The sequence below is a fragment of the Stegodyphus dumicola genome, chromosome 2 (assembly GCF_044657685.1).
Source record: "Stegodyphus dumicola isolate Sdum_Otavi_A_Nest chromosome 2, ASM4465768v1".
Classification (NCBI taxonomy): Eukaryota; Metazoa; Arthropoda; class Arachnida; order Araneae; family Eresidae; genus Stegodyphus; species Stegodyphus dumicola.
Genome location: NC_140769.1, coordinates 283,555,645 through 283,582,938, shown reverse-complemented (window position 1 = coordinate 283,582,938; position 27,294 = coordinate 283,555,645). Strand labels below are relative to the sequence as shown.

Sequence of the window (27,294 nt, the reverse complement as noted above, 5' to 3'; positions counted from 1 at the left end):
ATATATATAACAAATATATAAAAAAGTTATATATAAGTAATAATTTTTTCATATTGTTACTGAAACTGTTTTGCAGACGAGTATGTGAATCAACACCTTGCAAAAGAAAAATCAAGGAAAAAAAAAAAAAATCGCTCAATCAGTTCTGAAGAAATATGTTTTTTTAGTTATACTGATTTCACAAGTTGTTACACTTTACTGGTCTAAAAATAAAATGATTGAAACTCCATTTTGGGGGATCTTTTGTTACACAAACATAATTTTTATTAAACTTTTACTCTAAACATTAAATTTTGTGCTTTTATTTTTTCTTAATTTTGTGAAAGTAAACAGTTTTTAGAAAGTAAAACTTGCTTTTATTTCCCCCATACATTGCATAACTACGTGCATCTGTGTGAAAAACAGTGAGGACTGAATCTTGTAAGTTTTAAGCAGCAGTTAAGGGATTAAGAAATAATTATCAATAACAAGGAAAGAAAATATCAAAGAAATTTTTGAAATCCACTTTATTTATAATTGATGTTTAAAATGACAATTTAAAGTAAGATGAGTACATCAGGAAATTTTACATGAGCTGGAAATTCTCCACAGGAAACAAAATGCTTGATCAAAAGTGGTTTAGTGAGAGCTGGACTACTGACTTCAAATCATGATTATGTCTCGTCAATGATAACGCTATGATGGTAAAAACAAAATGCCAGTTATGAAATCAATAGCCACGTCGAGTGGCACCTGCATAGGGGTGAGATTGGAGCCTTGCATTACTTCGCCCTCTTCCACCTCCACTCCTGATCGGCGGCACACGTGGTTCTTCGGCTGAAACATCACACATTTTAGAAATGACATTTCAAAATGTGTTTACTTATTATAATATCCATCAGCATTAAAAAAAAAAAAAAAACTCCTACTTTGACTGTACTGATAAAACAGTCCAGTATATATAGTAAAACAAATAGTCACAGCTACTTACTTATTTGTTATAGCTTTGTCAAACAAATTTCTGATAAATTATTTTTTAAAAATAAATAAGCTCTGGGATAATCGTATACTGAATTTTTCTTCAAATCTAACTTCAAGGTGACAAATACTTTTATTAGCATATTTGTATGTAAAAATGAACATAAAATCATACATACTTTAAGCCTTTTTCTAAAGGGAAAAGTAATTAAAAAGCTTCTGGGAGGAAGGCTAAATTTTTATTAAATCTTTTTTGGATTTTGAAAATTAATACCTACAAAAACATTCAAAATTAGTTATAGAATCATTAAGTAAAACAATACAATAATTCAAAACAATAAACAGAGGAATACACCACCATAGTAAATAATGCTACACTTCAGTGGTAAGAAGGTATTCATAAAAAATGCCATTCTCGAGATAACTACACTTTTTTTTTTCTTAACATGTTCCCAGCCATCTATGAGAATACCCGCAGCCAGCAAACTTGTTTACTTGCAAGGTACGAGATAACTCGTTATCGATTGCCTTGCCTAAACACGATCGAGTACGAATACTGCAGTAGTAAATGCATGCACTGTTTAAGTGTCCGGCATGCAGGAAGTGACTAAACAATACACTTGCCATACTGAAATGGATTACTTAATTCTCAAAACTACAATTAAATGTTCAGAATGGAGTGGTAGAAATTGTTTTTTGGTTTATTCTCTTGGGAAACACTGCTTAAATTTTTGTTTGGTGAATGGTATAAGACTAACTGAAAATATCACAGGTGAGAAGTTCGCAAAATTTTGCATGACTGCGTAGAAAGGCCAAGTATTGTTTATCTAGTTCCGAGTTTTCTCGCGGTTACCACAGGGAGGAAAAATATTATTTCATATGACAAATACAAGTATACTCGTGCGAATTTAGTTACTAAGAGTAACTTGTAACATCTATTATTTAATAAAAAAAATAACAGAAAATAATTTAAAAGCGTAAAAATACAGCGTATGTGAATGAAAGCATTTAATCAGCTTTGGCAGGGATCGTGCTGTCATTTTAAAGATTATGATAAAAACTCACATGAAACAGAAATACAGACTGACCTGCCACCCAGTGATCGAATCCAGTTAGTTGGTATCAATTCCTAAAATATTTTCAGTTCACTGACTTCCTCATTCAAATTGATTTGTAAGATTTATTTATAATTTAATAGCTAATTATCACTTAGGCAATGAACTGTTCCTTAAAATTTATTAATTTTATCACTACTGCTGCCTACTGTTCAAGACATTTTATAGACTGAATTATAAAACAAAACTTTTCTAACAGCAAATTATTAATACCATATACATGCCCATTCAGATTCATTTACCCCACATACATGTTTTAAACAAAACAAGCAAACAATAAGAGGAAAAAAATTGAAGCAGATAATCTAGTAATCTAATTCCTTTGAAAACTCTGTATACTTTCTAGTATTTGATTTCACAGATGACCTCAGCATACACTCAGAAAATGAATCTAAAGTGAACATTGGATCTCGAGATATACATTATAAAAACTGGTATCTATTAAATACTTGAAAAAATATACCCTTGAATTGATAACAAGTATTAATTCTAAGTTCCTAAAATTTCACAAGCTGTGTTACAATGAGCAGCTTTGAAATATAAAATTTTATTACTGATCATTATAGTGAATTTCAGTTTTTTAAAAATAAAAGTAATACTTTCTGCTAATACCCAATTTATCTGGGAAAGAACAAGTTTTAATTTTCTTCATCAAAACCCAGACACTGATCTCCAGAGTTTAGTGTCATTTGAAGTCATTTGAAGCCTCTTCTAAATCAGCATCCGAATCCTCGTACAACAAATTGTCCTCTGTACCATCCAGTGCAATTACTAATCCCCCATTCGTAAATGATTTAACCACTGTCTCTGTTCTCACAGCATCCCATGAAGCTTTGACCCACTCACAAATTTGCGAAATGCTAACTAATAAAGTGAGTGTTGACATATAAGACCCATCTCGTTTTCCAGACCTATTTTCAAAGAAAAAAGTGCATCTTATGTGCAAGCAAATACGGTACATTCTTTTTTTATATCAGAGTCTGTAACAACTCAAATTCTGAAAAGAGCTGAACCTTCTATATGCTATTATGGTTGGTTTAATGGTTAGAAGATACAGCTTTTGAGTATACAGCCAGAATTCAAACTGAAGACTAAACCAAAATGCTTATGATCATGTTTTATGTAAAATCTGGCAGCCTCAAAGAACCCTTGTATAGTTGATGCAATTGGAGGAGTACAATATCCTCCTTCTTATACAATTTCCTAAGATGTCTTGATCAAGACACCATGGTGGAGAGCTGCAGATGTTTGTCTAAATTTGTCAATATACAGTAGACAGGAGGCTATGCTATGCTTCTTCCCATTTGGTGTAAACAAAAATCACACCAAATTTTGAATAATTAATCGAGTGATGTGACATACCATATATACAAACTTAAATGACAGAATTACAGGTTAAGACAGTGGCACACAAATGCTAATGTTTCAATGCACCATCAGTGCTGGATTTGAGTTGAACAAATCCCAAATGTTTAGTCATAAGAAAGCAACTTGCAACTTCAAGACTACTTGAATTACATTAATAAACAGAATAAATTATGTAATACATACCTCCATAGCCATCTGCATAATGACCATCAGTATCTGCAGCATAATCGTAATATGATGAAGCAGTTCTATAAAGAAAAAAAAAATATTAAAATGAAAATAAATTAAAAAAAAATCTATCAAATTTAGCAATCATTTGAGTTTACTGCCTTATAATGTCTCTGTGTTTACTCACATTAAATGTTTAATTCAGCTACAATAGGAAGGATTAGTTTAAAAATATCATTAAACATGTATAAATAAATAGAACATAAAATATATATATATATATAAAACCTGCATTACAAACAATTTTATGGCTGTTGTGGAAATTATTTACATTGAATGCTTATTAGTAACTAAGCATATAGACACTTCCTTCTTAGGAACTTTTGTAGATACAAAGCTATTCTCAAAAAGGTAAATTTGTTTACAGTCAAAAAGGCAATTGACAAACAGAATACAATAATAAAATAAATAAATAAATAAAAAATATTATACATGCTATATGTACTCCTAGTATTTAAAGGAAAAAAAAAAAAAAAAAGAAAAAAACTGACATCACTTTATAACACTTTTGGAAGGACTACTATACTTGTGTACAGATCATGATACAGAGGAAGGAAGATGCCTAATATACACAAAAACAACTTTTTTTAAGACCCTTGTGAGTTTTGTTAACACCTGTAGGCAACTGATCTTAACATGCAGAACAGGGATTTTAAATCAAAACTGAGATCTTACATTTTATGCATTAAATAATATATAAAAAGAGCATGCTTCCTACTACGATACCAAGAATTGGGGCCCTTTTTAATTTTTTGTAAATATAGGTTGTAATACAATATTTTGTTCAGGAAGAAAAGCTGTTAAATGATTTTATTATTTGATACTCTTCAAAGCCCTTTTTTTAATTTTGAATAAATAAGGTAGTAGCATACATTTTAACTCGAGAAGAATATCTCTTCAACATCTTGAAGCCCCCCCCCGGATTATCAGGCTCATAGGTCCCGTGGAACCATCTGTAAAACGTTTTTCTAATATTATCTAATGCTATTTTGCTTATAGATTTTTTTTTTAAAAATCTCATTTGAATCTGACTCATACGAAACATACCCCATAACACTGTAAGAGAACTTTCCCTTTTGTGTGGCTTACCACAGCCCCGCTGCGCAGATGTGTGCTCCTTGCATGATAAATTAGACATCAATCACTTCTTTTCATTTTCACTGGAAAACAAAGCAACTGATGTCTTTTGTGGCTAACATGCCACATTTAACCCCTATAACTGTATAAGGTTTTGATGCCAGACCAGGGTTCGTACACATTTCCTTACATGAAAATTAAGGACTTTTAAGGACCATCAAAGAAAAAATTAAGGACCTATCAGCAAACAAAAAAAATCAATAGAATAAAGCAATTATCCATACAACCGACTTCATGTAATTTCACTTTAAGAAACTAACAGAAGTGTGTATTATGCACTATTATTAAATTAAATTTAATACTTACCATAAAACAATTTTGAAAATTAAACTAACTCCCTACAAGTTATGAAGTAGATAACATTAAATTAGGAACATATTTTCTTGAAAAACATGTATAAATGCATTTTACACTAATAGCAGTCACTATTTTAGAGATTTACATGATTATTATTTAACTTATTTGATATTTACTTAAACACAGTCAACTACTATTATAATCACAATGTAAGAATATTTTGCAGATTAAAATAACTGATATGTAAACATACAATTTATTTCCTTGGTTTTTTGAAAGATACTAGAATAATAAACTGTACAATAAAAGATACAAAACATTTGTGCTTTTTTTAAATCTGAAATCTTTTCAGCTATTTTAACATCTAATTTATTTATGTCTATTTCCTTTTCTTTAACTATTCTTCTAAGTTCATTTGCTTTGATAAACAAATCAATGTTCCTGCTGGTTTCAGCTTCATCTGCTAAAGCATCTACTTCTTCATTAATATCTTTAATGTCCCTTTGAAGAAATTTTTCCTTCTGCTTCATATAATCAATTTCTTCTCAATAATATTTCTTTTCCTCTTTGAATTTTCAGATTTAGTTAAAGATTTTTGTTCTTCTAAATAACGAACTCCACTTCTTGCAGAAGCTGCTGCTGATCTCATTTCTTTATTAATTTCGATATTAAGACCACCTCCAGAAAATTTTATATAATCAAATACTGTGCGTTGAAAAATGTATGATGAGTCACTTAAATTTTCAATTTCAATTGCTTTATTTACAGAGAAGCCCCTTTCCACAGAGGCCTGTTCATGTGACAAGATAAGAATACTTGAATAGTGAAAATATACATTTTTTACTATACATATATAATTTATTTCCTAAACAATATTGATTAATTGATTATATTATCTCCTAAGTTTAATTAAAGTAGAATTATTTTAAAAGAGTGAATCCATACTGGTAAGTTATATTTTGAAAGATGTATATATACAGTACAAAGTCCGAGATCCGGACATCCAATATCTGGAATGATCTAAAATCCGGACCTCAAAGCCACCACCAACCAATTTTTTAGAGCTTTCTTGAAGGAAAGGGGTATGCTTTACGTACGCGCATTAGATTTTTTCCCCTCATCATAAAAAAAAACATGCCGGAAATCCCGATTCTTAATCTCAGTTTGGCGCTAAATAAAATATTTCATTATTGAAGAAATAATTATTTTAGCATAAATTTGTGTGATTAGTAACTTGACTCCATAGCTGCGTATCTGCTTGGCATAATCTCAAACCGAAACATTTGTTAATTTTACACCAACTAATGTTTTATATCCTTGATGCCGAAATCGCGAATCATTATTTATTGTATTTTGCTTTTATCACCGCATGTTTATCAACGGATGAGAACTTGAGTGATGAGTCATGCAGCAACGCCAAATAACAGAGTATTATCCGATTACAGATTTAAGTTTAAAGCGCTAAAATGTTGACAAGGGGAGATTTAGCAGAAATTTCTTTTCTTATGCTAAAAATAGATTTTGTTAATGATACTCATAGCACAAACGATTATAATTAGTGCTATTTGAATTAAGAATAACTAATTTGTTATTCACATAAAGCAAGAACCAGCGCCAGATCTCGCATGGCCGCAACAGGCGGCAGAATTTAGTGAAGTTAAACAGAAGTTTTTCATTGCGATGACAATGCCCAATCATCAATCAATTAACGGAGGGCGAAATCTGTAGTATGGTTCTAAATCCAGAAAATACAGCTACCGATAGTGAAGAAAGTTAACAGATAGCTTACTGAACGAGAAAAAAATTTTGATTGACAAGTTATTCGGAATTCTCGACACAGCAATTACAGGACTTGAACAATGGAACTTAATAACTGAACAAGAAATTATATGTCTATAGTATTAGTCTAAAGTATTAGCAGAGAAAACAAATTAAACAACTCACATTGAAAGAAACGTTTAATAAAGTAAACATATAAATATTAAGCTCTTTTCTTTTGTAAATTTTGATACCCTTTAAATCATAAATGCTTCATTATTTCATAAATCATGATTTCATATTTTCAATTTTATAATTTCTACGTGCCATCTTAGTAGATTTAAAATGATCTAATATCCGAAAAAATCTCAAATCTGGGATCGCCGAAGTCCCGATGAGTCCAGACCTTGGACTTTGTACTGTATATATATATATAATACAGAATGTATATTTTCAGTTAAACTTCTACCCAATAACTTTAGTAATTCATGAAAGTTAATTTTGCGTCTAGTTAATTCAGGAAAATTAGTTTCAATTAGTTGTTTTCAGCTTTAAAAATATTTAATCAGTTAGTTATTTTCAACTAATAATTGTATCGCCATTTAGCAAAAATTATGCATTACTATCAACAACATGGGTTTAAACCAAATACTTAATTGTCCATTGAAACTTCAAAACGTATTTCCGAACTTCACCTTTTCTCGGCTAGCGTTACCGAATTTGCCCTTGGCGACCTAAAATCGAAATGGAGCCAACAGATTTCCCGCGAAATCGATAACAGACCCCCTGCAGAAATAAACTTATAATTCTGATATCCCATACATATAGTATGTGCAAAAGAGAATAAACTCCGTAGAAGGTGATAAAAAATTAAGCTAAGCAAAACCGTGTAAAAACAAATTGAAATGATAAAATGAAACTTAATTTTCATGTGAATTTTTAGGGCTGACTCTCCCATTCTAGAAATTTCAATTTGTTTCAGACAAGACCACATTTAAGGATTGCCATCCATCAATATCCAGTCTTTGTAGTCAGCTTGATGAAGCCACAGTTTATTGAAAATGCACTTTCCAGGCATCTCGTTCTTATTGGCGTCGGAAGGGTTGTGGCCTCCCAGGTTGGGATTGCTCTAATTTTGGCAAATATTTTCAGAATCCCACCCTTTTTTTCTCGAGCACCTTCATCATCACTTTCGCCTCTTAAAGAACTTCCGGCTTCACGCTTTCGTCACAATCTGCCTAAATTTATGGATAACATCTGTTTCGAAAGATTGGGTGAATAGCCAATCAGACACCGATACTTTCAGTCGGGTAGCTAATTGTTTTTTTTTTATTGTTTGCAACGCAAATCCACCAACAGATTGGTTAAGAGCCGTGTAATTCTAATTGCATATTCATGAGAAATCGTAATTCACACTTAGAATGGCAATCATTAGAAATGATAAGAAATGTCAAATGAGCAAAATTAAGGACCGTTTATTCATTTTGGCCAAAATTAGGACTTTTAAGGACCAAAAATCATTTTTGAAAAAATTAAGGACTTTTAAGGACCACACGAACCCTGCAGACGAAAATTTTGGCTTTTTCCGGGGAAAGGGTGAAATTAAAATTTTAGCTAAACTGAGATGAATGAGAAACTCGACTAGAACAAGCAAAGAATAAAAGAAACTAAAACACTGGTAATAACTAAAATGCTTAGCACAGGTAAACTCCTCATCCCCTCATGAAAATATTTAAATCTAAAGAACTTGTAAATCAATCGTAAACAATTATAATGTAAAGAAATTCTGACATCTCTTGCAGTAGAGAGGAAGCCTGGTGCTGCTATCTATTGACATGGTACTCTCAGTATAGGCACTGATACATTTTATATACTATATTTTATATCATATCAGTAATCTTTTAATTATCAGTTCTGACTGAAATGCAGTAAATATATAAGATTCAGCATGTGTACGTGATATATTTTCAGATTTTGAATTTTTTCTCCCCTTCCAATAGAATTTACAAATCTTCAAGCAGGATACCTTGAAACGAGGTATATTTATTTTGTACGTGCAAAATATTCAGCATTCATAGGGTAGCGCTGCCATTTAGAATCAAAAGGAAACACTAAAAAGTTATGATTACAGCTTTTGGTGTAGAAAAATTAGCATATTTTAGGAGGTTAAAAATAAATGTATGAACAATATATATATATTCATCTTTAATTTTGGGGTTTTTTTTAGCTCGAAAAAAAAAATTACTTTTTCAGAAAAAGCAATAATTAAGAGTTAAGAAACGAATTATTTTTAATCTTTTTTGGGCATTTGTTTTGAGCATTGCACCCAGAAATATCACGGGGACGAAAATTTCCCCCTCCAAAAGCTCACCCAGCAGCTTTGGCGGGCATGAGTAGGAAGCAGTTAAATAAATAAAATTATCTTACCCAGAATTGTATTCAGCATAGCCTTCACCATAATTATTATAGTCATTTGCTGGTTCTTCATAAGGCTTCACAGAAAAATAAATCAGTACATTAAAATTTATATTAATACAATTAATTAAAAGCTTGGACAGCAACAATAAAAATTAAATTATAAAATTAAGGATTAAATTTAGTAATAGAAAAGTTTAATTTATAATAACTTAATTGCAAGTAAAATTTGACAATTTAGCAAAGACTGCACAAGCTAACAAATTTCTATTTTTTGAATAAAATAGGAAAAAAACTTCCATTCCAAACAATTTTTAAGCACAATAAGTCTATTATGATGCAATATTTTAATCTGCATTATATAAAAATGAAATACATACTCTAGCTGCAGGACGTCCAGCTGGAGCAGCATATCCACCCCTCCTTGGAGCCGGCCTAGGTGGTGCTGCCCATTCTTCACCTTCGGGAGCTGCGTATGAACTCTGAGCCATGACAGGTCGCCTTGGTGGTGGCGGTGGTTCCCTACCTGCCATCATAGGTGGACCCATAGGTGGTCGTGGAGGTAAAGGAGGACCTCTAGGTGCCATGTGTGGAGGTCCATCCCCAACAAAAGGTGGCTTTGGTTTACCATCATACTGAGGACGCATCTCATCAAAATATTCCTATAGGAAAAGTCAGTTTAAAGTGCAAAGAATTAAACAAATCCTACGTTAGAATTTCAAATATTTGAAATACCGTAAAGGCCCTTATTTTCGCTGGCCGTAATTTTCACGAAAATGAATATATCGGTGAAATGCTCGAGCTGAAAATTTCGCAAATTTTATATGAACAGATCTGAAAGTTGAAAAATTTCAAAAGTACCTAAGTTGGGAAAAAAAAAAAAAATATTTCGTGAGGCCTAAATTTTCGCGATTACAACAGGCTCGCGAAAATCGTGAGAATTAATTAATAAGGGCCTTTACAGTAACTGAAACCATAATATATTCAGGTTGTTTCAAAAGGTAAGTAAGAAATAGATATCTCGAATTTATTTAAGTTCCTTTTCCTGTATGCCAAATACATATTTCTTACAAGGCATCACATACGGAAATTTTTTTCCGTTTATTTATTTACATTTTTAATAGCATGGTTTAAAAATACATTTATATTCCTATTCAACAAAAAAAAAAAAAAGAATTTTTTTCAACAAATATAACCAATGAAAAATCAGTCTTTGTTAAATAAAATTTATTCTTACTTCAACTAAAATAAAATTTGTTTTTATTTATACAGGTCCTAAAACTAAACACCTAATTTGTGTTTATTTTTATTAAAATTAAATAAATATTTTTTTTCTTCCCAGTTGTACACAATGTTAAAAAAGTCCCTGCATAGATCATATAGAGTCCAGCAACGTTCATAGCATAATTTGACTGGCGTAGTACAATGACGTACTGAATGAATGTGCGCCAGCTCGTGCCATATTCGTGTAGTAGTGAGCTGCCATTTCGAGCGTGACAGTGATATGGATGGGTGGAGTGCATGGCATCGTGCCTTTGCTGTTGAAAGTTATTTCAAGAATAACTATTCTGTTATTGCTACCCAGCGTCTATTTCGGCAACATTTCAACTTGGGGAGTTATGGGAAAGTTCCAGATGGACGGACCATTGCGAATGACATTTCCAGGTAGAGTAATTTCCCGTTTTGGTGACATTTTCCCTGGCCTGATCACCTGATCTTTCATGTACAGACTTTTTCCTTCGGGGCCACCTGAAGCAAGAAGTTCTCCACCATTCCTGAGTTGAAGTATTGCAACCAAACTGCCATCAGCAATGTCCCAGGGAATACGTTACGGTGAGTTATGGCAAGCTTCCAATGCCACCTACAGGAATGCGTTGTGCAGAGGGAGCATCATTTGAAAAACTTAATCCACACTATGGATAATGACTTACATATTAGTAAAAGGCATACCTTTAAATATTAATTGACATAAGAGGTAATAAATAAATTACAGTTACTGCCTTATGGTGTGTTTTTAATATCCTACTATGAATGCTGCCGCACCCTGTATTTCACCATTTTGGTTTCAGGAGGGACGACACTCATGACTAAACAATAATTTATTAAAGTTCAATATCCATACTCCTACCCCAAAACGTCTGGAAATTGAGAATATAATACTCAAGAAAGAGCATTGTGCTGGAAAATTGTTTTTCTTGAGACTTCCTACATGCCACTTTCAAACATCTGCTGATTACGATATCACACAGCGGACAATACACTGAATTGATTTTGTACAAACATTAGCCAGGAAAACTCTTGAAAGATTGTGAGAAATGTTGTAGTGACATTAGGTATTGTTTTTTTTTTTTTTTTCTGACACCAGTTGTTACGTTATTTTCTTCCTTCACGTTTGTACGGGGTTCGTGTGGATTTGGAGTGAATAACGACAACACTTGATGAAGTATCGAAACACACTTTATTTGGCAGTATTGTCAGGACAGCTCCAAAACAAGTTTTACAGTTGTCGACAAGCTACTATAAACACGCTGACACGATCAGCGACACAGCCTTCATGTTATTAGGCTATAACGGTGGAGACAGCTTCACTGCAAAGCACCAGAGTACAGCTCCCGACTCTGCTTGGTCGTTCTCAAAACTCCAACCTACGACTCGTGATACACAGGACTCCAGACTCTTCGGTTAAGCCGTTCGCGGAGCTCAACACGCTCTCTCGACGATGCGCTAACCACAATACACTCTTTCGGTGCACTCGCTGACCACCTGTCAACTCGATCGAATCCGCAGGAATTGACTCGCTAGACAAGACACCAACTCGATACTAAATCACACTCTAGACGAGCCACACACACTACCTGCGGACACACTACACTGACTGCGGACCAGCAGGGTTTATATAGCTTTCGGCTTGTGTTTGAGAACATTCTGGGCTAAACCGGTAAGAATTCGTTCCAGAAGGTTCTCCATCTGTCCATGGTATATAGCCAATTTTGTCGCCCTCGCCAAATATGGCAACCCTGCTTTCCCTTGCCATTTTATGGCAACACTAAAACTGCTTTGCGGGGAAGCCATCTTACAGCGCCTGTACATTTCGTAACAACTTTTTTTTTTCTTTTTGAAACAGGCAAGATGAAAAATGAGCAATTGCCTTTGCCGGGAATCGAGCCACAGATTTCTGGAATACCAGCCCAGCGTGCAGAACCACTACATCATGAGGCATGCTAGGAAGGCGGGAGAAATGTTAGTATTTTTCTATATTACCTAAACAAAAAGTGAAGCCACAAGTCATTTTTGTTTAAAGTGGAATGTTGCTCATGCTATTTTTTTCCCCTTCTTTGCATTGCCACAGGAGAAGGATTTCAAAGAACTAAGTCTAGCCAAAACAGGAAATTATGCTCTTGCTTAACTTTCTGATTTGACCCAGCTTAATACTTCCAGCAGGCTATTATCAGAGCTATCATATCAAAATTACAATTTAAATTTCTAATTATGCCAAAACACATTAATTTTGGAGCTTCAGCAAGATTTGTACAGGCATGTTTTGCTATCAATTAAGAAAATGTGGATACAGGCATATCCATTTCAACATTTTATGAAGAATATGACACTTAAGAAGGTTATTTCAGGTAGCCCCGAAATACCTCAGCAAGCTCTGCAGGCTACAAGTGCTGTCAACAAGTTCCAAAGCAAGGCTAACAATTTTAACTTATGTGAACATAGCAGGAGTTTTAATTTTTTGTAATTTAAGGGGGGGGAAATAAAAAAAAAAGAGAGAGAGACATCAGATATTTAAAGGAGTAAAGATTTTGCCTGTCACCTAATATTAAAATAAAACAGCATGGATTACAAAAAGCGTTATTGTAAGATTCATTTAAAAACATAATGGGTAACCCTTTATATGAAAACCATTTCATACCCAAGGCTGGGCAACATTCAAAATTGGTTAGATGATGCAAAAATTTTCTTGATTATAGACTACGGTTTAACTTGTCCTTCACTTAAATTTTAGCAAAACAATGCCCACGCTTTTTTTCCCCCTCTAATTAGAGCATCCATCATTCAACCACAGGATATGCTGCACACGCTGACTGCTGATTCACTTATTCTTCTGCATTTTATAATACTTTGGAAGGTTATAATTTTAGTATTCAATACTATTTAATTATAATATAAATTCAAAGGAGCAGCTTAATTTGATTAGATTATTTCAACACATATTTAAAGCGATGCATTTTTGTCTCGATGCACCTTCGAACTGTTTGAAGAAAAGATTGATGTGCGTGTAGAAAAAAAAAATTAAGATAATATAAAACATGAATTACACAAATATTTACAAATTAATATGTATGTAGTAAATTTAAAAATATTTCTCACTTGATCTGGCCTGAATGGGGCAGCATTCTCCTGGAAGAAAGGGAATTCCTAAGATACCATTTCAACTTAGAAATTTAATACAGTACAAAGTCCGAAATCTGGAGGTTCGATAGTCATGATTTATTATGTAAATATATCCTAAATCATCATTATTTCAAAAAATTCTCTTTCTCACATAATAGAGGAATAGAGATTATGTCATTCAAGAAAATGCAAGTGTGCCATAATTTCGATTTTTGTCCTGATTAGCCAAGATTTCTTTTACCAAGAAACATCATTATCAGGTATATTGACTAAACATTCTGCATGTTATTTTGGTTACCAGCCAGCTACAGAACCACATTTTCATAGCCCTCCACATAACATATGAAATTCAAATATTGTTTTGGTTTGGAATGTTGTGCATATTGTTTCAGCATAGCAGAGAGAAGAATGGTTAGAATTAAATTCCAATAAACTTAAGCTCAGTTAGCACTGTGAAACGTACTCTTGCTTTACTTTCTTTGACTAATCCAGCTTATATGCCATCTTATCAAAATTAAAGTTTTGCAAAACACAACATTTCTGTTTCACACTTTTCCTGAAAATTTAGATCCATCAATCAGCCAATGGATACTGAAGCTTCACATGAACTGGTCTTTTTATGGAAGACCTGACAGTAAGACCACCTAAAAAATCTTGAGATATTTTAATATAAAATCTGCTTTATCTTCTGGAGCATTCATTATAAATCAACAAAGGCAAGTCTGCAGATAATTCCTAAACTGTATGGCATAATTTATAGCCAGTTACTACATTTCATCATGATAGCACTGAAAGTTTTTGGCTATCACACATTAAAAAACAAAATTTCTTTATGAATGCAATATGTGAAGAAATACAAAACGCAGATGATATAAAAGATGCTTTCTGCAACCACAAATCATCAATCAATGTAAGCCAAAGTGGCAGAAAATATCACTTTTTTTAGTGCAGAACGTTTTTCTTTTTTTTTTTTCTTGAAATAGGTTAGCTGCATCTCTAAGCAAATCCCAAATATCCATCCATTGGGGGGGGGGAATTCCATGAGTAGATAAAAAAATGCAGTTACATCAGCAAAAGCAAACCAAACATGTTGATCTTTGGCAATTAGAAAATGCACCAACAAAAAAGAACCTAGTTTGGATGTAAATGAGCCACAAAATTTTTCAATTATTAGAATATGTGAGAAAATGCACAGAAATCTAAACTGAATCTTCATCGTGATGAAAATGTCCCAATCATTGATCAATTAATGGTACTGAAAAGATTTCAGTTGCCAATTTAGTAGAACTTAACATATACAAGCCTCTATAAAATAAGAGAAAGTATTAGCATAAAAATGAAACATCTTTAACAACTTACATTGAAAGAGATGCTTAAAAAACATAATAAATGCTAACACAGAGCCCTTATTTTTTGGGTAAATTTGCATTTTAAAACTAAAAATGGTTTACTATCTTACATTCTATATAGTTAATTTTATAATTTCTACATATAATCATAATTAATTTAATTAAAGATCTAAAATCTGAAAAGGAAATCCCAGCGATTCCGGATCTTGGACTTTCTACTGCACATATTTTGAAATCAGAAAATTATGCATAATCTCACCAAGATTATGATTAATTTACTAATACTTATATTAATATAAAACAAAGAAATAAATATTTAATAAATTCCTAAAAATCTGTTATGAGAATTTATATACACAATAATTAATCAAGTACATGCAAACAAACTCAGTTATTTAGGTTAAAATAACTCAATTATATTGCAACATGTTAAGAGTAATAGTGAAAAAACTAATTTAGATAAAAACAGGGTACATAGCCATATTTTAGTTAAAAAAATAAGCACCTATAAGTACTTTTCAAGCACATTTTAAGGAAAAAATAAGCACCTGTCTAATTACATTATACACAACTGCATCATAACCTTAAAAGAAAAATTAGACTTGTAATTTAAAATATGAGCAATGCAATATTTATTAAGAGAATGAGCATTACCTCAACAATGGAAAACAATTAACTTTTTTTTTTAAAATTTTAAATGACAGTTCAATTTACAGAATTAGTTTACAATGAGAGAAAAAAAAAAAAAAACTATGCAGAACTAAACTATATTACAAAATTTAATGATGATATTTCAGTTGAAAATATAGAAAATAAATAATAATAAGCCATATTAATTGTATTCATGGCACCTAATAATAAATACAATTTATTTTCCCACTCATATTAATATTTAAATAATTTAACAGGTTGCTAATAAAATCTAAACAAATTCTTGAAATATGCAGAAACACCATTTTTAAAGGCTTTAATGTTATCCCCATGCATTTAGGTTTCAAACTATGTCTTAATGATTTTCTGTACGTAGTAAATTACGGATATCATTTTTCTAACTTTTAAACAAAAAATTAACAATAGCGAAGCATTTCATTATAAATTTAACATATTTTTACTGGAACATACATGCACGGAACAGCTTAGAAACACTTACGTTTCACTGCCATATTGTAATGTTTTGAAGTTACAAACACGGACGCCGCTTGTTCGGTGGAGTTTCATTTCCCAATAGTGGAGGAAACTGTGAACACTCCTTCCTTCTATTCTAACCTCCTTGCTGTAAACAGTAAAATTTGGCAGAGGTCGAATTATGATCTGGGAGTGTTTCTCCTGGTATGGGATGAACCCTCGGTTCAAATTCATGGTAAATTCAAGGTCGACGCCTAATGGACTATTTTGGAAGACAGTGTTTCCTATGTTGTGACAACTTTGCAGGTTGGATTTATGTTATTTTCAGGATGACATCTCAAGCTGTCACGATGTGAAGTCCACCATGGTGACAATAAGGTTAACTGAATGGACACTCAGGTCTGTGCTTTGTGAAGGTCAGTCCATTCAGTTAACCCTATTGTCACCATGGTGGACTTCACATCGTGACAGCTCGAGATGTCATCCTGAAAATAACATAACCTGCAAAGTTGTCACAACATAGGAAACACACTGTCATCCTTCACAAAGCACAGACCTGAGTGTTATCAAACATCTCTAGGACGAGTTAGATTGGATGACAGTGTGTTTCCTATGTTGTGACAACTTTGCAGGTTATGTTATTTTCAGGATGACATCTCGAGCTGTCACGATGTGAAGTCCACCATGGTGACAATAGGGTTAACTGAATGGACTGACCTTCACAAAGCACAGACCTGAGTGTTATCAAACATCTCTAGGACGAGTTAGATTGGATGACAGTGTGTTTCCTATGTTGTGACAACTTTGCAGGTTATGTTATTTTCAGGATGACATCTCGAGCTGTCACGATGTGAAGTCCACGATGGTGACAATAGGGTTAACTGAATGGACTGACCTTCACAAAGCACAGACCTGAGTGTTATCAAACATCTCTAGGACGAGTTGATTACCGAATTAAGGGGTGCAACAACATCCAATACTGGTGAAGTAATCTAGTTGCCTTTTCCAAGCCAAGCAAAGAAAATACCAATAGCCGTCATCATACCTGCCAACCTCTAAAGATAAAAATTCAGAAGATTTCTCCCCGAAATTCAGAAGAACACGAAGAATTAATATCATGCTTTGATATTAAAAAATAACAATTTATACAAATAGAAAAAATAAAACTGTACTTACATTAGCAAATCTCAATTAAGTAGTAACTAAAAAATTTATTAGGAAACATAAAACAAGAATCAGAACTTAATGTTACATAAAAAAATTATTGCAATGAATTTAGAGTAAAATTTCCTGTCATAACAATTAGTTTCCTCATAACATTTTACAATTAAAATGTTTTCTAGAGTTTTTGGTGAAATTGAAGAACGAAACATAGTTTTGTTTTTCTTCACGACAAACACTCTGCCAAAATGACATTGGCATCCGAATTCGTAGTCAAATTTGGAAAAAAAAAAAAAAAAAAAAAAAAAAAACATCCACTTTCTTTGACGTTGTCGAAGCCGAAGCATTAACTTCATGCTTTTTAAACTTAACATGCTTCACAATGTCGCTTCTTCCACCGTGACTTATTATAAAGTCACACACGCACACGTTGCAAAATGCATAGTTATTTCCTTTGAAGATTCTTTAATTGTTGGAAACTTGGCTTTGTAGGCAGGCCGAAAATATTGAGACTACGTATTTTTTTTTTAACTCATTTCGTAACGACGACGTATTAAGAAAATTTGTAGCACGTGGGGGAGGGGGGGGAAAAACAGAATGCGATAATCCACGCTCGTTGAGTAATTCCCTTGCTGCTGAAGCGAACACGAAAAAAATAATCTGGCGGCCACAAAGAAAAGAGTGGGACAAACAAGTTCAGCACATTGGATTAGCTGGTTAAGCGGTGAGTTGGGAGAAACCGCAGGTTACTGGATTCGAAGTAGTCGGTAAAACACGATGCAATTGGCGAAAAATTCTAAAATTTCGACAAAAATCACTAAAAACACTTGAAAAAGGAAAAAAATCTTAAAAAATGAATTACGATCGTAAAATCGTAAATACAAACGCATTTTCGTAAAAATTACGAAAAATTCGTAAAAGTTGGCAGGTATGCGTCATACAAGGGCTTGCGAAAGGCATGTCCCAGAGGGTTGAGGCTGTAACTGCCGCTCGTGGAGGTTCTACCAACTACTGAATATGATTTTTTTTTCCCTATCACAGGTGTCTAAATACTTATTGATGGATAGTGTATTATACATTAATACTCCCCTTATTTCTTTACTTTTCATTACCATGCATTTAATTTTATTAATAATTATTTATAAACATCTATACTTATATTATTTTTTCTCTTAGTATTTGGACTTATCAGCGGCCAAGGAGATTGCTAAACACCAACAGTTTAATTTATTTTATAATCCTAGTGAATAAGGCTAGTTGTATGGTAATTTTTGCAAAGTTAACATGTACATGATCCAGCTTCTCTTCAGAAGTTCTCAAATAGGACATTCTTACCCTCAGGCTGATATCCCCTAAGTGCTTTGCGACAATCCAAGCAACCTAATCTATCAGTACTAACCTGCACGTAATTTAAAAAGTTTTCATTCACCTTTAATATCTGGTGATATACTTTATAATAGTGTTTTCAAAGAGGAATTATTAATTCAGACATTATTTTATAGATTTTCAGCTAATATTAAATTCGAGAATTCATGTAATTTATTACAAAATTATATAGTGTTTTACTTTTTCTACCACAATAACACTAATATAATTTCTTCTGTTCAAGCAGTTAAAATTATATATTAACTATTGCATATTTAATATAATTTTAATTACAGTTCAAAACTATTGCTTAAGGCTCACTGGCATTTTCTCTTGAAGTAGATTAGCAATGCTCTTCAGCTGATTAAGTAAAATTTCATACAAATTCTCTTTATTAAGAAAAGTATTCTGAGAATTACCAATAATTTCGAGGAACCAAAAAGCTAAGAAAATAAAACCATTATCTCTCTGTGTGTATATATATATGTTTCTTTGCATTCCTTCAAGGTGTAATACTTCCAGTCAAAACATTTGATTAAAATTCAATCTTTTAAGAAGCAAATGCTGTCTAAAGTTTACTGTGTAAAAAAACTTTTTGCAATAAAATGGAAAAGAAAATATATATTTATAAGAAAAATGAATAAATTCTACTACAAAATGCAAAACTTACGGGTACTAAGAAACGCTGTATTTCTGCAATGGCAGATGCCATTCTTCTATATGCCTCTGCAGGTGCTGCATATGCAGTTATTTCTACATGAAGATCTTCATGTAAATGAGAATATTTGGGATCACCTTGATTTCGAAGTTCCTCTTCCTTTAAAAATTGCATAGGAAAAAAATATTTTGATAACATTAATGAAAGCACGCATAAATAATTTAAATAGAAATGCACTGTATATTCAAGTCATATTTATCCTTTAATGCTGCAAAACTGATCATAAACACAAACCTTCTGTTTATCTCTCATAGAGCCACGGCCAAGAATAGCCATCTTTGTCTGTGTAGCTTCTTGCAACTGTTGCAATGAACTGCCTTTTGGCCCCAGTAATTTTCCAACAAAATTAAACTACAAAGAAAAATGTGGGGAAAAAAAAAAAAAAAAAAAAAAAAAAAACATGGTGATTCAAATTTAATATCAAATTAGCAGAAATACATTAATTTTAGGTAATAAACTACTTACATAATATTGTTTTGTCAACCGTGAAAGTCGGAGGGAAATCCCACCAAAGTGGTTCCTATCGAAACTACAGAATTTTAAAGGAAGTGACACTTACTTAATACTTAATAAAGAATCACTATTCAACCCACCCAGTTTTTGAACTTTGTAAAAAGGATTTCACCAGTTTCTACTATTTTGCTAGATTCTCTGATTTTACCGACAGCTCTGTTTAGAACTCTGAATACAAACTTCCTACAAGTAAACCATTTTATTGGCAATACTGTATCGACATTCTTTATTCATTTTCAAATAAGGTACCATATTGTGTCCGTTAATGCACATTGCTTTTTGATAGTTGAATCTCATAACTTAAAAAAAAAAAAAAAAACCACTACTTGCAGTTCTGTAAAAAGCAGGTCTCAAATTTTAATACACATACATTTTTACCTATATCAGTGAAATATTTAGTTACATAGACTAAGCTATGTCAGTGAAAAATTTAGTTACTGAAATTTGTATTAAAATAAGGAACCTATCCATCATGGATGCTGTTAAATTCTACTTTCATGAAATTTCAGCACTCAATTATTACTTTTGCTTAATATGGTGCGACAGTAAAACTTCCGAAGCAAAGATATGCAATATAAATTTCTTGGCATAACAATGCATGCTGATGATGAGAGAAATTATTGTTTTAAGAAAATTACCAACACCTGCCATTGCTAGGGCAAATAGTATTAATCTTCAGTCAGTTAATGATATACTAAATATACTAAATGGAATAAAAAGAAGTACTAGGTACACTATTCGTCTCGAAACAAGCCAGATATATATTGACAATACGAATATTTAATTTTTGGTACTTTTCTGTTTTACGGACTGTAAAAAATTGCAGCAAAAATATATGCGCAAAAGTGCTAAATCTAGCGAACATGCCGAAGTGTGTAAATTTAGTTCTATATTTATAAGTCGTCAATGAAATACTAGTTTAATTTTTTATTTCTTTTCTAATAACGCTATGGATTTAACAATTTAGAAATTGCCCAATGACGAAAAGTCTGCAATAGAATATTTTCATAGAACAGACATCATTCATGATAGAAAATTACGTTCGAACAACCATGAGATGAAATTATGCTTTAGCGGTAACTCAATAGCGCAATGGCGGTGTAAGAAAGAAACCTGTAATGAGAAGAAAGAATTAAGAAGTCAAAATTGGTTCGAAGGATCAAAAATCCCCTTCCTTACAACTGTTAGGTTCATCTATTTTTGGTGTCAGGAGATGACATCTACTGAAATTCGTGAACTCCAGTTGAAGATGAACCACAATACAACTGCAGACTAGAACAATTACATGCGTGAGGTGTGTGCTGCAACTTTATTTTCTTGGCCTAACTTGCAAATCGGTGGATAGGGCAAAATTGATGAAGTAGATGAAAGACTTTTTCAGTAGAAGAAAGAATAACATTAGACGGGTTCTTCCGCCACAATGTGTTTTCGACAGATTATGCAGAGAATTGAATGAATGTTTCTTCTTAATCGCTGTTCGAGAACGATCGGCTAAAACTTTATTGAATGTCATAAAAGAAAATATCGCAGAAGGAAGCATTAATTATACTGACTGCTGGAAATCATACTGCAAAATGCTGGTTTTGAACATTTTACTGTCAATCACACCTACAATTCTGTGGACACGAAAGTGAGTGTCAAAGACAAACAGTAGAGAGGTTGTGGGGCAGTGCTAAATTGCGTAATAAAAGTCGCAGTGCTCAACAGCATTTCGATTATTGTTTGTTTGATTTTATGTACAGACGGTTGTACAAAAAAACTGAAATATTCTCTCTGGTATGTTAGAAGACATAAGAAAATTTATATCCCCCGTTTAATTAAATGAATTGAGACATATGAGTTGACACCAAGACAGAGATAGCAACATTATCATCAAATCCCTGCACCAACATCAAATAAACTAAATAGTTGCAAAAGTGATACGGCTTCCTTCGAATCAATTCCTTTCTTACCCTTGTTTGTTTTGTCAAAATATTACAATAAAATATAAATAAGTACATTACGAGTATATATATACACATATATACATGTAAGATATAATAAAATACAATGGCTGCTTTAAGAATAATCGGCGACCTCAAAATTAACTATTCTAGGTTTTATGTTCTCCCCTTTTAATTCATCCGTTCTCCCAAGATCTTTCCATTTTACATAACAACCTAAAATTAACAAATCCCGAATTAGTTATACTTGTGCATCATACTTGGTATAAATACTCTAGGCACAACAAAGCCATTCCTTTCCCCACCTTCCACAATGCAAAGAATTCTGCGCCACTTACGCTATCCTGTCCAAAATGCTTACATCGTACTTTTAAAAGCCATGTACATAGAATTATTGTGTTCTCACTATAATTAAAAAATATCTTGCCTGCAAAAGGATGATTCTTGATATGTGTAAAAATAAAGACTGACGATTTGTGAAAATTTAGTTTCGTCATCTTCGTCTGTATGCATTCAACCCTCAGCCATGAAATATCAAAAGCTGTTAAAAGTCCTAGTGTTTTCTTCGGCACATTAAATTATGACACATACATATATATAAAAATTGTGGTAAATAGTGAGTAATAATACATATATTAAGCAAATAATATAGCTGTACATAGCAAAGAGGACATCTGAGTCACAGGGCCAGCATTGACAAGATACGTTTAAAAAATATATACATTCTGTGTTTTTGACATTTTTGATATTACAAGATTTGAAAACTTTGTGAACGATATAAAATTTAGCCAGTTTTCTTGGAAAAGTTGACATTTCAACATTAAAGCTAGAGGCACAAAAGTAAAAAAACTTGAAAAATACGAGTTTCTGAATAACAAAGATTAAAACAAAATGTTGTAAGGGGCGTAATTTTACAATCATTTTGAACATTCATTTAATTTTTTTCCTGTAAAAATAGTACCACTAAAAGTATTGTAAGGTATCCACCGTTTGAGAAACGACAAGATATGATGTTCGGCCTATGAAAACACATCTAAAATTACTTTCTGATAATAATTAAAGTGATTGTTCTAACAAATTTAGAAATGGAAATTTTTTCTTCCACTCACTTTTATACAAGTACTGATTTTTTTTAAACATGCTCAACTTTGAAATGTTTATATATTCAGTAGTTGACACTTCACAAAGTTTCTAAGTAGTTACTTCGGTGGTACTTGCATATTATTATATCGCTCATAAAATTTCGGCAAACAGCATGATTCAGCACCAATTATGGAATGGCATGATGTCGCAATACATGCTAAACATCTACACCTTCTTTTGATGTAACCTCCACTGGTTTTTGGTAAACTATCTTTTCTTTTCATAAATTAATTATTGCTGCATTTTTTCCTTGCCCCCATTTTGAAAGAAGAAAAAAAAAAAAAAAAAAAAAAAAAAGGGGGGGGGGGCAGGCTTTAGTGTAGAATTAGGTGCCCCTTCGATTACATACTTTTTTCTTTTTTTTATTTTGGCCATGAAACCTCATTTTGGTTACCATGATAGTTTTAACTTTGTTTTAGCTTCTTGATTTTTTTTTAAATGAAAATAGACTGATGTCTACATGAACAAATTTAAGGCAGTGCACAATGCCTAGTTTGTGCAATTCTGGGATTTTTTTTAAGTGAAAACAGATTGATGTGTACATGGACACAGAGTTTGTGCAATTCTTTGATTTCTTATCTTGGTTTTGTGCAGTGGCCATCTTGAAATAGTGTCTTCCTGGCGCCGATCTTGGCGTCAAAAAAGAATCGCCAAAAAACAAGGGGCACCCAATTGTAAACTTTTACCGAAACAAATTATCAAAACTTGAGACCCGACTTCTGTAGAATAGCAAGTAGTGAATTATTTTCAGAGTTATATCATTTCATCATTAAAATAAAAGCTTGCATTAACAATACGTTCAGCTGAAAATAGCCGACAGAGCTTTCAGTGAACTCGGAGAGTTAACAAAATACTAGAAATTGACAAAATCCTTTTTTATGAAGCTGATCAAACACTGATTAATTATTTAAGTAGTCACCTTAAAAATTCTGCAGGAACAACTAGTGCAACTTTGGCGGGATCTCTGCCAACTTTCATGGTTTAATGCTCGCAAGCATTCATGGCACACAGAATAATATGTAAGTACCAGTTGAGCTTTTACAATATTCTAAGAGTAATATTTTTTATAAAACATGCAATCCTTACATTTGGGTGTTCATCAACTGGAATGTGAACCTTGACTCTTAAGCGAAACTGCTTGCCAGAATGCACTTCAACGTGACTTTTCTTTTGTGCTTCATCTGAGTCTGGATTGCGAAGACGATCAATTTCTAAAAATAAAAAAAAACGTAATAATTTTCAACTATTTTTAAATACAGAAATGGAAAAAAATTTAATCTTTAATCTAGTTAATGATGGAAAATAGACATTAAAAAAAATAAAAAATAAAAAAAAAGCAGAATAGATCAGAATAAATGCAGCAGCAGTAGCAATGCTAATTTGTCAATTTTGATCATAATTAAGTGAAACAACTATGTAAGATATTTTCAATGAATTTTCTAAGAAAAACTGTCTGTTACAATGTTACATTTTAGAAATGTCTATCAGGGTGTGACGAGAACTGTTTTTTTATGGCAGATTTTTTGGTTTTCAAAAATGTTTTAACAAAACATACTGTTCATAAAAATCAACTCTTGAATGTTGTTCCACTGAATGTAATAACACTGTAAGTTGACTCTTAACACTTGGCATGCGGTTATACTTCGCTGCGAACTTACGCATGCAGCGGGCGTTTTTTTGTGAATCGCGCGAAAGTATGGTTATTCAGGAAAATCACAGTAAATCAAAAACTACTTCGTTTTCATAAACAAAACTTTTTTTTTATTTTACACTTAAATATATACTGTATGATTATTTAACCAAAAACAATATTTTTACGAAATTACAAAAATAAACAATTTTTAAAATTTTACAATGTATTCAAAAATATTTTTTCATAACAAGTACAAATAGAACTGATAACACGTTAATAGTTCTTTACAGTATGGTACCATTCAAAGCATTTTCCTCTATGAAGAGGAACATGGCAGAAGCTACATATGAGACACGTTTCACTTTGCACTTTTTTCGCACATGCGACATTGTCTTTGTGGATTTTTCTTCTTTCCAGCACCAATAATTTTCTCCAATACGTGTTTGCGCATATCCATGGACAATCTTCCAGGAGGGTTGCGTTTTGATATCATTTGCTCTGGTTCTTCAGTGCTGATTTCAGGTAGTTCATCAGTAACCAAATGTCGTGCAAAAATTTCTTGTATTTTATGTTTTTGCGTCTTTGTCGAATTGTATACTACATATGCATTGAAAAATGCACAATTCATCATATACATAGCTAAGCACTTTGTTCACTGTTTTACGCAAAATACTATACTAGGACAAATACTGATCGGCCCGATCTACACCTTTCATGTACTTGTAGTTGATCAAAGCATTTGGCTTTATAATTTTTTTGTCTCTTGATATGATCAACATTACTACTTTCTTTCTTGGATTGCCAAACTTGTACCAATATATCATTTTTTCTTCGAAAGATTGTTTCTCCTTTTTTCAAGTTAGTTTTTTTCAGGCACTCTGGAAGACCTCTATTCTTCCTAACTGTTCCGTAAATTCATATATATATATATATATTTGTAAAAGGGCTTCCGTGTTATTGACGCTGTTGTAGTAATTGTCCATGTACAAATGGTGCCAGACACCAGTATATGGAGAAACTACTGTGAGTATCGTTTCAAACAAACGTAATCCTTGAGCTGCATAAACTTCAAAATTGCAAATATAACCAGTGTCACTTTCAGACAATATTCGTATGCCGCATTTTATAATTTTTCCAGCGTTGTAAACTCTAAAAAACAATCTTCCTCTCCAAGGTATTATGCCCGATACTTGTTGTTTCGGTTTGTAAATGTTATTGAATTTTTCAACAAAATAATTTAGTTTATGCCTAACTTTGAATAATCGATCAGAATCGTCCGTGATGTCTTCATTGTTATTGAAATGCCAAGCCTTCCATATTTGGCAAAATCTATCCCTTGACACAGTTTTTGGGGAAAAAAAAAAAAAACTTGAGGAGAGAAAAAAAAAAAAAACTGTGTACTTGTACAGACATCAGTTGACCAATAATCGTCTCGGGCGTTTTTATGAACTTGTTCCATGAAAATAAAAAGCCCCCAAAATTTCTTCATCTCCGGAATCGTAATATCTCTCCATTTCCTGCTTTTAGAAGATATTTTGAACTGATTCATATTTTGAGAATAATACTTGTTTGACTCCGCGACTAAATATGCAAAAAAGTCATCGCCTATAAATAACTTTACTGCATCATCTGTGGATTCAGGAACATTAGCCATGTTAGTTATCCCAGGATGACCCCAAAACTCTTCAAGGTCTGAAGGATTGTCAATCGATGACCATTCATCTGCTTCTTCATCAGAAGTTGTTTCAGAACTAGTAGAAATTCTTCTTATTACACTCGAGAACGTGGAATAATTTCATCATCGTCACTTTCTTCGATATCTTGACTTTCAGAATCACTATTATACGAAAAGTCCGATAATCTGTCAGCGCATATTTCTTCATCACTATCTTTGTCACAATGGTTCATTTTATCAATTTATTTAATCAATAATAAAAAACCAAGCTTCAAATTGACAAAACACGACTTGTACGTTCTGGAGCGAAGAATTCGATTGAAGACGAAATAACTCAACAAAAGACCAAGTAACTCGGCCAATCGTAACTTGTTGAAAGAAAAAATGCAAAGCGTTGCTTAGCAACGCAAACACCACCCATATAATGTCTAGATTTGTGGTGGTTAGCGGGTATCCACCACAAATCTACTAAATACGTATTTTTACGTGGCCCGCGCTCTAATGAGAGACCACAAAAATACGTTGCCCGCATGCCATACGTATTTTTACGTGACCTGCGATCCAGCGACAGATTGCAAAAAATGTAAAAATACGTAGCCCTTATGCCAAGTGTTAACCTTCCCACACGTGCACATCGTATTTTTTTACATCTATTATTTCAGTTAGGGGCATGAAAAACAACAGAAATGGGTGAATATTCATAATAATTTTTTAAAGAAATAAAATATTAACCTTATTATTGCAAAATACAAATTATGTCACATTCAAATGAAAGTAAATTACCTTTGAATACTTATATTAGTCAGGTTGAAAGGCAATGATGTATTTCATTATAAAATTTTTTAATTTATTCTTCAATAACCATATTTTAAAATCCGAGCTATTTTTAATATTCATCTGTCCTGTATTGTTGATTTATCACATAATGGAAGATAACTTGTCAAAAATAAAAATCTCAGCTCATCACAGCTCGTTATTTCAGTTCCAGTGCCATTA

At 32.5% G+C, this 27,294-nt stretch overlaps 1 protein-coding gene across 3 annotated transcripts in view; it reads right to left on the bottom strand.

Annotated features, from left to right (window-relative positions):
• Nucleotides 1–489: 489 nt before the first annotated feature.
• LOC118191071 (uncharacterized) overlaps nt 490–27,294 on the bottom strand; it is a 35,355-nt gene continuing 8,550 nt past the window's right edge. Inside the window, exons 2-9 of one of the 3 annotated variants that reach the window (XM_035361868.2) lie at nt 24,077–24,201; nt 19,626–19,742; nt 19,344–19,490; nt 13,650–13,679; nt 9,656–9,937; nt 9,288–9,352; nt 3,624–3,688; nt 490–816 (exon numbers count right to left, since the gene is read on the bottom strand). In XM_035361868.2, coding sequence (XP_035217759.1) covers nt 710–816; nt 3,624–3,688; nt 9,288–9,352; nt 9,656–9,937; nt 13,650–13,679; nt 19,344–19,490; nt 19,626–19,742; nt 24,077–24,201 — 938 coding nt within the window. In that variant the 3' untranslated portion in view covers nt 490–709. The remainder of the gene's footprint in view (nt 817–3,623; nt 3,689–9,287; nt 9,353–9,655; nt 9,938–13,649; nt 13,680–19,343; nt 19,491–19,625; nt 19,743–24,076; nt 24,202–27,294) is intronic. The other 2 variants (XM_035361869.2, XM_035361870.2) reach the window with 2 other exon arrangements.